The 12,585-nt window shown below is 39.6% G+C and overlaps 1 protein-coding gene across 3 annotated transcripts; it reads left to right on the top strand.

Moving 5' to 3' along the window:
- The first annotated feature begins 350 nt into the window (after positions 1-350).
- Positions 351-12,366, top strand: ankmy2 (ankyrin repeat and MYND domain containing 2). 3 transcript variants are annotated; one of them, XM_022250799.2, is made up of 10 exons: positions 351-408; positions 5,481-5,545; positions 5,855-5,993; positions 6,383-6,556; positions 7,138-7,223; positions 7,930-8,138; positions 8,616-8,751; positions 8,986-9,114; positions 9,426-9,582; positions 10,090-12,366. In XM_022250799.2, the coding sequence occupies exons 1-10, from the start codon at positions 366-368 to the stop codon at positions 10,236-10,238; spliced, it is 1,287 nt and encodes a 428-aa protein (XP_022106491.2). In that variant the 5' UTR covers positions 351-365; the 3' UTR covers positions 10,239-12,366. The 3 variants fall into 3 exon arrangements, with proteins under 3 accessions (XP_022106491.2, XP_022106490.2, XP_022106494.2); XM_022250798.2 differs by lacking the exon at positions 351-408 and adding an exon at positions 1,546-1,830; XM_022250802.2 differs by lacking the exons at positions 351-408; positions 5,481-5,545 and adding exons at positions 1,547-1,830; positions 5,267-5,345.
- Positions 12,367-12,585: the final 219 nt, after the last annotated feature.

Raw genomic sequence — 12,585 nt, 5'->3', positions numbered from 1 at the left:
TGGGCGTGGTGAGGTGATTTATTGATCTCAATCAAGCAGCACTGCGCTTGTCTATTTTTAGGTCTAACCGACGCTGATAAACCAGTGGACCCAAACGTAAACGTTTTTGTCCAGTTAAATAAAAATAAATTCAAATCATGGGCTTACGCAACAAATAGTTTTTACAATGTGCTCGACGATTCTTTTATTGGAGTCATCATGACAAGTGCGAAAGTTTACTATTGCTGCCGGTTGAAGTTGATTCGTAGTTGATCGCACCATCCGCACAAATCTATTAATGGTGTTAAAGCGTAACATCCTACCTCTGAGGGTTCCAAGAAAAGCCCTGTTGTTCTGGGGGTAGTTATATCCTGTGGCATGTTACTATGGAGCAGCAAACACAAGTGGAAGGTCCGTCAACTTTATTTGGTAATTTCAAAGTGATACGCCCTTATAAAAACAGTGTAATCGTTGCCCTTTATATCAAAGATTAAAATAATAAGTCAAATAATTGATCAAACCAAATAAACTGTTTAGTGAATTTGTTAATTGAATTCACGGGCATTGCTAGACCATTTTGAATGGGGACGGGGGTTGCCACATGAAATTTGCCGACCGACCATCACGCAAAACGAGTGTGCTGTACCCCCTTCCTTTCATCTTCATCATGTCCATTCTCTGTTCGATTTTTATTTTGCCGATAGACCATGATTTTGTCGATAAAACTAACCGAGGGGAGGGTGACACCCTCGACAACTTCCCCCGCTAGTGACGCCCGTCGTGATTGAATTTTCATCAACCCAAGATTTTTTTCTATGCTTATGCTGATCTCCATGTCTTTAGTGCAGTGTGTTATGCATTGTAGCTGTGTCGCCTGTTGCACTTTTAATTAAGTTGTGTCAGCCTGTAGCAATAATGTTCCTTGGGGGGGGGTATTTGAAAATTGTTGTTATGAAGGTTGGATAACAATTTCCATTTGTTTACTGTGTTTTTATGCATTTTTTATTTGATAAGGCTTTGATATTTTAATAATGCACCATTTCGATTTTGTAATTTAGCCTGAGGGCTATTATGATGAATGTATTAAACCAATATAAATTAAAATCAGCTGCCGCAACGGTCTAGGAAGCGTCTGCCAAAGCCGCAATGATACGGGAGTTCGTGGGAAACAGTGGCACACCCAGAATTTGCTGCCAAGGATGAGGGCTTGGATCGGCATTTACTCCCCAAATTGCTTATGATGTTCAGTTAAGCCCCCCCCCCGCCCCTTGTAGTGCCACTGGGGACTGGGGTGGGATGAAAGGCTATTTCAGGTATAGTACAGTAGCCGTAATGTACACCACCGGTGAACGTGTATATGAAAAAAATGAAAGGGGGGGCCTCAAGCCCCTTTGCCGCAGCTGCTAGCTTGTAAGAGCCTCTCCCGCCACACGCGTTGTTTAAATAGCGCCCTCTTTATGGGTTCTAATAACTAGGCACGTAATGTTGAGACCCAAAAACAGACTGAGAGGACGTCTAATACCAAACATTGAGCAGTTTTATCCCAGAAGTCATTGGATTCTAGGTTGACGAAATGTATGCGCTTCGAGAACGTTCGTACGTCGTGCACAGCGCATGCGAAACTGTAGTGCATGCGTTCTAGCTGTGTTGCCCTGCCTTTGAGATCATGAGTACGGATGTACGTGTGTACATATTTATGTAGGCGGCTAACTAGGCCTACGGTGCGGTGGCGAGTTATTCAAAGCATTTAGTGTTCGAAGCCGAAATTTATTTTGGAGTCAGTCATGGCTGGGAAGAAGAAAGGAGAGCTTTCTGAGCTAGAGAAAGAATTATTTGAGAGTATCCAATTTGGTGAGTTTTCAGGCTTGTTAGCCTAGTTGATATTCCACAGACATGACGGACAACATCAGTCCGGGAAATGCGCAAATTAGGAAACGTTTCCCAATTCGGAAACATGTTACCGAATTAGGAAACTTCCAATGTTTGCAGGTGAATGTTGCTTTTCAAAGGGGAAACGTGAATTGCAAACCAGTGGCACACCCAGTATTTGTCGTTTGGGAGGGCGACTGAATTCGGAGGGGGGTGAGTAGTGGACTAGCTAGCCTAGTGTGGCACGGACTATCACTCCCGATCTATAGATCTGATCTATAGATCCGATCTATAGATCCGATCTATAGATCCGATCTATAGATTTGGAGTGATCCGTGCCACACTAGTGGGGCTATGGACTGGCATGACTGGAATTTCAAATTAGAATGATTTTCCCAATGCTATTAATTTATCCTAACACTTCAGTAACAGACATACAATTACCGAAACTACATGTAGGGTAAAACTGAGGAAATAAAAGTGAAATTATGGCATAAGTTGAAATGTATAACACCGTATAAAATTAATCTTTGACAAAATAAAGCATTTTATTAAAAGAAGTTGCGTGAAAGGCAAATTGCAATGTCAATATTGAAGTGCTTTATTTCCAGTAATTCTTCTTGTATCAATTTTTATAAGGTAAGAATTACAGTCTACTACTGTAAACTTATTCTGACTAATTTTTAAAATAAAAGTTACTATTAAAACAAAAATTATGTTAAGTGTTTAGACAGAGAAAATAAGGGCCGTCCTTTATTATAGTTGTAACTTTCAATTTCGACAGATACATGTATTACAGCTATTTTTCCCACACAAAAATATAGTGATTGCACTGTAATCTCTGATTCCACTCGGTCGAAAAGTTTGATGCTGTCGTTAAATTAGAACCAGGATTAAAATACCAGATGGTCTACTAAATTTGATTACACAATTTAAATCACTTTTGCTTTTTTTCTCTCCACCTGTAATTCAAATAATTTTCTGCAGCTTTGTCTAATTTAAACAGCTAAATTTTATACAAGGTGCCTTAACCTTTTCTCCTGTGAAGTGACTTCTCAAGCAATTAAAACGTTACCCCAAACCATGTTTAGTCTAAATCGAAATGTTCCTAAAATGTTACTTAAAAAATGAAATTCTTTGATGCAAAACATGTCTTTTTGAATAAAATGAAAATATTTCAAATGAAATTGAAGAAGTTGCAAACATTGTACGAACAGGCTAAGTGGAATGCTGAACTTTGGCGGCAAATCTTTTGGGAGACATGGCCGATGGTGCTGCCTGCCACATCTTTCACAGTTGGTGAAAGTCTTGGTGGACGTGTATTGGGTGGTCCAGATTCGCTCGTATATTTCTTGAAGGGGAGGAGCTGTGACTAGACAACTCCAGTCATCAAACCGGCTGGACTTGTGGCTTTCGAGGGGCAGGTTGTGGTATGCGTGGTAGCTGCTCTAAGTAAAGGGAAGAAAAATGGGGAGTGGGCAGTAACAGTTGTGCTAACTTTTATTTTGTTGAAGTGGTCAATATCTGGAAGTAAAACATCGCACATCCTGGATGGAGCAACAACTGTACATTTAAGTGGTAGCGTTACTTCCTTGAAAAAGTTCTCAGCAAGTCGTCATTGGAACCGGATGTTTGTTTTTCATCAGGAGACGTGGACATCTTTATTGACTTCCTTCTGCAAAGTGGCAGTGGCTAGAGCCCTTCCTTCCATGATGATGGTACCAAACCGCCGAGGAAGACAATGCAGGGTTTCCCGACTTTTAAGTCCCGTGCGCCAACTGGGCTATTGATATAAGGAATTTAAAACAATAACACAACAAAACTATTGTGATTTGTCTTAACCGTTTACATTTCCTTTTTATAACAGAGTATTTTTTTTTACTTTCATTGTAGCTATCTTTAAAAGTTACACTGTTGCTAAATTATTTATTTTTAAAATAACAGCTCCGAAGGAGGCTAATATCAATCTTCAAAATGGAGTCAAACTTCAAATTTGTCGTTTTCCAATACTCAACTTCTGATCCGTCTCAGGCTTCAACTGTTTTAACTACCCGCTTTGAAGTTGTAAATGCAACAGTAAGTCTGATAGTGCCACAAAAAATCAAGTACACGTAAGATGCAAAAGAGCCAAACATCACAGTACTTCAATTTTAATTTAAACACTTCAGGCCCACAAGCGGGGATTGGTTTCGGAGACGAAGCATGAGACGGAGACAAAGTTAATTAAGTATTGTAAAACAGTCTGAATTTTTGTTTCCCAGCCACACTTTTTGTGTGACTTTGGAGTCATAAGCCTTTTTTCGTTTCATGTGCACAAGCTCAGAAGACTTAACAGAGGGGAACAAATTCATGACAACAATGTTGCATAAAATTTGGCCAATGGATGCTCGCGATTGTTATTGTTATAGACAATTTGTTCGAATTTCCCCTCTAGCTTTGTTTACTCACTTGTGCAGGGGCACTAAAATCAACATGGCAAAGGAACAGAAAATTGGCTTACTGGTGTATTGTTGTTTACGTGGTGTTTTAATACAGTGTGTTTTTTAAATCAAGCTTTTGTGGTAAATGATCTGATAATGCAGACTCCACTTTTTCAATCAAATTTTCCTGTGAGCATGGTGAGAGCAACTGTGAGGTACCTATGTGACCTAGAGCTCTTGAAAATGGTGTAACAGAGGTTTCACTCAAACCACGAGACCAATTATTGTGTGAAAGTGCGAGTTTTTTACTCACTGATCTCTCGTTTCCACCCAACAATCTCACCGTTTGTGTTTATGACTTGTGCATGAGTCAGACCATTTTGGGAAGCAGGGGGTTTTCTAAGATCTTGCAATATGTCACATACACAGTGCAGCACATGTTGCATGTCCTGATGGTATCAACGCACAGGTCACACAGAAAGGATGGTTGCGCAATGAAAACAAGATGCCATTTCCCCCTTCCCCCCTCCGAGAAAGTTTCAGGACCATTTGGGGAGTTAAATTCTGAGGATTCTAATTTGTGGTGTGACAATGTACAAGTTATTTTGAGTGACATCAGTTAATGGAAGGCATAAAATGGAAAGCCTATGAAGGGTATTTGGACTCTATTATTGCCTGACCGTGCCCAAATGTTAAAAAAGGCGATTCATACATGTAGAGTCCAAGTTACTCGGACAAGGGATGCAACATACATGGACATGTAAATTCTTAGAAGAATTCAGTGAAATCATGCTGTGATTTTTTGAATGTCTTCATTACCATGATAAACACTGTCTTTTCATGATTAGGCTTAAAGCAATTTGACATTCTAGTCAAATTTATTACAAACCATTCACCGCATGCTTATACTAGTTGTTGTTTTGTTTTAATGGCGCTTTCAACAACTCAGGCTATTTGCGCCATAAACTGTACGTTTATTCATACACTTTATTAATCAGCATCACATTACAGAGTTAGGAAGAAGGTCCAGTTTTAGAGGCAGGAGGAAACCGGAGTACCCGGAGAAAACCTGCGAGAGCGAGTATGGACTGGAAACCAAATGCACTTAAAGTCTGGGCCAAGCTGATACTTGAACCCGGGCCTCATTGGAGCAAAGTGAGGAAAGAACCGCTACGCTAACCCACTCCTCCACATGCTTATATTATTTTTCAGATAATATTGAGCTTATTCGACAGTTGCTTAGTTCCCCTGACGTTTCAGTCAACTGCCTAGATGATGTAAGTATAAAAAAGAGCCCCTTGAAAATCAATCATCAAAATGTTGGAAGTACACACTATCCCTTCCACCTGTCATCATCATTTTGCTCCATGAAGAAAATAGATTCCAGATTTCTTTGTTTATTCTCAATTACAGTCATTCATTGGAAATTCATTGAATATGAAAAATTTGTACACAACTAAACAAAACAGCATTTCAGTGGCCCACATTTTTTCCTACGCTTCCAGCTTCCACTTTGTGACTTTTTTTTTTACCATAATCCAGTTCTTCTTTACCATCATTATTCTCTTTCTGTTTTCTTCTCGTAGCATGGAATGACCCCAATTCAGCATGCAGCTTTCAAAGCCAAGGTACCTATCTGTGAGTTACTCTTGGCAAATGGGGCTGATGTCAACATCAATGAACATGAAAACGGTTACACAACACTCATGTTTGCTGCCCTCTCTGGTAAGTCAACAGCTGATTGGAAAGCCTGTGCCCTGAAAAACTACAGTCAAACGTTGCCACAGTCCCACAATTTTACATAGTATATACACATATTTCTGCCAAGAAGAAATTGGCATGTGTGAGCTAATCAGTGAGAGTCAGTGCCAAAGGGTAAAAAATAATGCAGCTGAAGAATAATAAAGTTTGGAGTTAACTCATTAATGTGTTTTGGGGGGAGTCAATCGGTCCTGGTAAACTTGCAAACTTGCCTATGGAACATGCGCATGTATTTGAATTTGTCCTTAAGAAATAAGACTGATCAAGCTCTGTGTAAAGGTATCTTTATGAGATAGACATGCAGTACTCAACTTTTATAGTGCTGGTAAAAAGGTCTGTTGTCATTATTACAGGTAACACTGAAGTGACACGCATGATGTTGGAAGCAGGTGCAAAGACGACACCCGTCAATTCTGTTGGTAGGACTGCTGCCCAGATGGCAGGCTTTGTTGGTCAGCATGCCTGCGTCAGTATTATCAATAACTACTTCTCAAGAGATGATATTGATTACTATACAAAAAAGCAAGGTAAAAGTTACTGGTCAAAAATCAATCCTTTACTCTCATTCTGTTTTTCTGTCTATTTTTTATTCTTTGTTACACAAATTAACCTCTTGTTTCATTTTTACGGTGTTCATTTACTGATCCTGTTTCACGTTTTATATATGTAAATAACTGATGTAAACCATATTCAGTTCTTTCCATAGGTCCATCTTATTGGATACACCTCCCCTCTCAAAAGCGATGTCAGATATGAGATCACATTATTGTAGTTTTCCAAATGAAGCTTTTCTTTTATGAGGTATGGCAAAGTGCCATCTAATGTACATGTATCAGTCCATTTATCACTGAATGTATTTGCCGTTATAAATGCTTCATAATTTTGCACCTTTGTATGTGTAGGTAAGTTTGTTATAATAAAGTGCATGGCACGACCTTTGACATTAACCACCCAGGCTATGTGCATAATGGAAATTCAGGGATTGAGGATTATTAGGGTTAAATGGTTACATTATGGTATGATTACATAGGTCCATGTCTCACTCTCAACATCAGTTACTACAGTGTCAAAGTACATAACACAATGCATTGTTTAATGTTGTGCACAGGTTTTGAAAAGGATCCTAAGCTGAAGCCCGAACTTGCTCCAATTGTTCACAAACTCATCCTTCAAACAAACCTCAATCCTGTGAAGGTGAGACACAGTAACTAAAATGAGTTTATTTATAGTGAGACTATCTTGCAACAATTGTATTTATTGGTGTGCAATAGTGTGTGTTGTTTCCTACATTGTGCACCATTTTCAAGTGAGGCTTGGTAACTATGACTTTCTCCAACCATAAGTAAGAGACCATCAGTGAGAGACCATCAGTGAGAGACCATCAGTTAGGCACCGTCAGTAAGGCACCATCAGTAAGGGACCATCAGTAAGGGACCATCAGTAAGGGACCATCAGTAAGGGACCATCAGTAAGGGACCATTAGTTAGGGACCATCAGTAAGAGACCATCAGTAAGGGACCATTAGTTAGGGACCATCAGTAAGGGACCATCAGTTAGGGACCATCAGTAAGGGACCATCAGTAAGGGACCATCAGTAAGGGACCGTCAGTGAGAGACCATCAGTAAGGGACCATCAGTTAGGGACCGTCAGTGAGAGACCATCAGTGAGAGACCATCAGTTAGGGACCGTCAGTAAGGGCCCATCAGTAAGGGACCGTCAGTAAGGGCCCATCAGTAAGGGACCATCAGTAAGGGACCATCAGTAAGGGTGTGTTCTTTCCTGCCTCTTACAGTTCTTGTATACTATCCCTTTCTGCTGCCCTCAGCAGCATGGGCACATGTAGGATATTGCCAGCATTTCCTCCAACTGATGCAGAATCTGGTATCAATTCTCCTACAGCTAATTCTTTTCATCAAGGAGCATGAAAAACTCATGAGTGAGTCTGTAGGTGTGGCTCGTGTACTTGATGTTATCTGTGAGAAACAAATGAAGATATCAGACACTAACGAAGTCTTGGCTATGAAGACGCACTACCTGGCCTGCGTACTCAGGATGTGCCATAAATATGACGTGGATAAACTTGACGGCATTGATGGACTTCTCAAATAGTATGTTGCAAGGATCCACAGTTTGAATAGATTTCTTGTGTACTGCTAATAGTTTTCACCATGAACTAAATGATTTAAACTCAAAAGAGACAAACCAGACTTGACAATGTCCTACCCTTCAGTAATCTGATGGAGTGATTGCAAGGGGAATATGTAGAAATGGAGATTTGGTGTCTGACATTTCTTTTGGAATTAATTGTCGCATGCAGTCGTACATTACAAACACACTGGTTTTTGACTTACAAGCATTGGTTGAATTTGATACAGTATATTCAGGAAATGCAGAAAAAGGATATGAGTAAAGACATGTTTCTGCACGCACAGTCATTCTCCTTTCATTAGCAGTATTTTGTTAATTTACTTGCACCCAGAATTAACAAAAAATACTCAGCATGCAATTAAAAAGAATTCAAAGAGTTATTAAAACTCTAGATGAACCCTCAGCATTTATAGTATTGACTGTCTGTTTCTTGACAGTTTATTGAGGGGTCGGGAACCAGATGGAGAAAAGTTAGTCATGGAGAAGGTGATCCGAGAGGCAATTCGAGACTTCCCGTATCATGAATCTGAACTCTTACAGACGATGGTCCGAAACATAGCCAATGTGAAACCGGTAAGAGCAGTGGAGGTCTATGGAATGGATTGTGGTCAAATTGTAGGAAAACTCACGGCTCTTTAGATCAAAACAAGAGGACAGCTTTCAGCAAAATTTCAAGTGTTTGTCTCATCCAGATGAAGAGTAAATCTGATATTTCCTTTGTTCCTTGCCTGTACATTGATGTTGGCTAACACCAGAAGGATGGTAACAATCCCATAGTCTTCTTGTCTATTTTATTTTGGCTTACAGGGAGACGATCCCTCAGCATTAACTATCCTATCACAGGGTATTAATGGGTCACGCAGTGTGGAAACGGAAGAAATCTGCATAACGTGTGGTGAAACCAAAGCAGCCAAGAAGTGTTCGGCATGTAAGACGGTAAGAAGGTGCAGAGTTGAGAGATTGGAAAAGTGGTTCTCTTCATTCAGCACAGAATGACATTTGAAAGAATATCGTCACGAACAAGAGAGAAGTATCCAGATAAGGTCATCAGGTCTCATGCATCTAGAAGAAAGAATTACAAAGTCATATATTTCAGCTGTATAAGCAGTCCTGTTGAGACAACCGTAGTATGATGAGAATTTTTCCAATCAAAGAAGATGCCTCAACAATTGTGCAAACTTGGCAAAGAAATGTTTGCAGGTTTCCAAATATGAAAATCACATTCTATCATTTTGTTTGATATACAGGTCAACTACTGCAACCAAGCTTGCCAGAAACTGCACTGGTTCACACACAAGAAGGTATGCAAGAAATTAGCAGAGGATTACCTGAGATTGCAGAAACTTAACGAGGAACTAGAAGAGAAAGAAAATAGGAAGCGAGCTGAAGAGGAAGAAAAGAAGGGTGAGTGGGAGGTGGGAGGTGGGGTTGGATGGGATGGGAGACGGGTTACGTCTTTGGAATTCAAAACTGTTGGAGTCTGATTATTCCTGATGGTTTTATTCTATGTCAAACCTATCTGAGGCACAATATTATTTACCAGCTTTTGGAAATAAGGAGATAACACAACCACAGTCTTCTACAAATAGAGACTTGTCAAATACTGAACCGTAGTGTTCATATGTTAAAGATTTATTCCTCCTTGTTGTACCATAGGAAATCCCTGCATATTTTCACGTTATCTGGTGTGACATGGTTGAATGCTAAGCCGAATCTTCAGTTATTTTCCATTCATAAATCTTTGTTTTGAATTTTCAATACGTGATTCTTCGCTTTGTGATCTAATGGTGTGACATCACATGCTTTGAAGTCATGGTAGTCTTGAGTACCCAAATCATTCTGGTCAAGTCTCAAGCCTCTTTTGTCAAGTCTCAAGTCAGATTTCTTTTTTGTGGGCTGGCATTTGTTCAGAGGCTGAAATCCTTGCATCAGAAGAAGCTACATCTGAGTTAGCTGCAAAAGACTCGTCAGAAGATGTCTTGAATTCTGTCTCCATCAGCGAAGTCACTTTAGAGGAAAAATCATCAAAGGAGGATGAAGGGGAGAAAGAGGAATCCTAGCAGGAGATGACCAAGATGAGTAAGTGATACCAGTACCAACAGCAGCACATGAAGCCTTCTATATGAGGAAAATCACATACGCTAAGTCATGTGACCTAAAGTGGATATCAATCATCAACGTCAGCTTTATTTTTGGTAAATGACACTTATGACACTTTGCTATGGGAGGACGCCATGCCTGTTGATGTTTGATACCCACCATAGATCACGTGACTTACTTGGCACAATTGGTCTATTGTTCATTTCTTTATACATGCCTACATGTCAGTTATGCAACTACATGTATTTGATCTTGCAGTATATGTACCAGGCTGTATTCTTGATGGGTGAACAGTTCAGATATACATACATTTATACTGACATTTGAAAAGTGTCAGTATTTCCTCAAGTTTCATAAGTACAATGATCTTAGTCAGGCAGAGATATTTGGTACATGTACGGCAACATTTGCCTGTTACCCATCAAGTTGTCTACGCATTGGAAAAAAGTGTGCTAATTGGCACGTCAAAGAGAGGGTTTTATATCTTGAAAAATCATTGTGCATGATTCACTTTTGACACCAGTTGGCAACTCAATCCTGGTGATGTCATGATTTCCAGAGGAAAATATGTATTTCCTTACATGTATTCAACTGCCTTGAAGCCCATGATGATTGACGGACACATCAGAGAGTTCAGCTGCAACATTTCTCAGTCTACACATCCTTTAGTGTTTGTAGTAATGGTTGTGCACCTGATTGTGAGGCAACATGCACATTGTATCTATCTCAGAATTGTTTCTGATGTACTCAGTGGTTAATATTGATGGATAGTTTATAGAGTTGTCTACATGAAGATGTTCTTTTCTTTCCTGTTTATTGACCCTAACCCCCCAAGGGTTGCTGGCCCTAAACTTCCCCATTCATACAAAGTTAAATACCCATATGGGACTTTGTGCACAGGGGCTGTTGGCCTTTGTTTTTCTGAGGTATGCCAAAAGCCGGCTGTCTGGGCCTACCAGACCTATCCCCACAGAATTAAATATTTTACTACTGTTTAATTCTTTGTGGTTGGGGAAGGTTAGGGTTAATATTAGAGATGATGTTAACATTGCTTTCCAGCCACTAGCCCTTGCCAGCAAAGTTCATGTCATCTTTCTACCAGTCATTTTTTTGCATTCCCACCGGCTGTATTTTTCTGTTCTGTGTATCAAGCACCTTGTCAGCATGATTGTCAAATACACTAGCATCAGCCACAAAATTTCCACATGAACGGTTTTTCCTTGCTTTGCAAAACGATGTATCACCAAGTTTTTTTGTCAGGTAAATCTCAGAGACAAAGTTAAAGTTAGCAGTGAGTTTTGGTCGCAGTTGTCACATAACTTGCTTGACATTGTCTTTGACTTTCTGTCTCTCACAACTTTCTTGGGCGGAAGACTTTGAAATATTACAGTATTAGTAAGTTTGATATTTCTCGTTAAATCACGGTTGAAGTAAATTGACCTTGTAATCATTTTGAAAGACGTTTCCAGTGGTTGCTCAGAATTAAATTACAAATAGTAGCACTCAGAGTTGTTTGCTCATGGCCCTGATGGTTTGAACAGAATTACCAGATCATCAAATTTTGGTGAATTTTGTCACTTGTTACAACACAACATAGACAAAAATATTTGGCCTTTGTATTCAAAGCACAGTACACTGTGTACAAGTAGACCGAAGCAAGTCCTAGTCCAAAGATGGCAGAACGATTGAGATCCCTTGTGGAATTCTTGTAGAACTGAACATTGTCAACGTTCATTTCAATCTCTAGATCCAAAATGGTTATCTTCTGTAGGTGGTGAAATCATCAGATAAGTTTAGATTGCAGTCTGTCTACTAATGGGGTGATGTTCATTACAAAGTGGTTTACAATACAAAAAAGACCTACGTGTAGTTATGTAAGTTCATTCCCTTCTAGCCCTGAGGTGCAATAAGGTCTCACATTGTATACATGATTTCTATGGAAGCTGCGTGATGATTGCTTTTGACATTACGAGTCCATTGCGTATTTTTCAAGTGTTAACTTAAATTAATGTTGTAAATCTTTGTTCGGTTTCTTGTTTTTGTGCAGTGGAAATAAAATGTTCTGCACAATTTCTGTCAACAAATGGACATATTGTGGATTTCATGGTGATTTGTACCTCGTTTTTGTGAGTGATATACATGTATATAACCTGTTACAACTATTTCAAGTTGAGGAAATAGGTTTGTGGCTAACAACATGGAGATGTCTCTTGTGAAGAATTGTTGGCTGTGAAAAAAGGCAACACTTCTGCTGTCTCCTGGAGAAGTGAAACTGTCTTGCTGAAGGGGATCCTGGGTGAAGGAATA

This window comes from Acanthaster planci, linkage group LG08 (genome assembly GCF_054643075.1).
Source record: "Acanthaster planci isolate LZ-2023a linkage group LG08, COTS_SCS, whole genome shotgun sequence".
NCBI lineage: Eukaryota > Metazoa > Echinodermata > Asteroidea > Valvatida > Acanthasteridae > Acanthaster > Acanthaster planci.
Note: the sequence above shows the minus strand (reverse complement) of the source record. Positions and strands in the feature narration are given on the sequence as shown.

Coding starts and splice junctions, on each gene's coding strand:
- ankmy2 (XM_022250798.2), top strand. CDS start 1,764: ATGGCTGGGAAGAAGAAAGGAGAGCTTTCTGAGCTAGAGAAAGAATTA. Junction 6,557..7,137: donor TTACTATACAAAAAAGCAAG/GTAAAAGTTACT, acceptor TGTTGTGCACAG/GTTTTGAAAAGGATCCTAAG. Junction 9,115..9,425: donor AGTGTTCGGCATGTAAGACG/GTAAGAAGGTGC, acceptor TTTGATATACAG/GTCAACTACTGCAACCAAGC.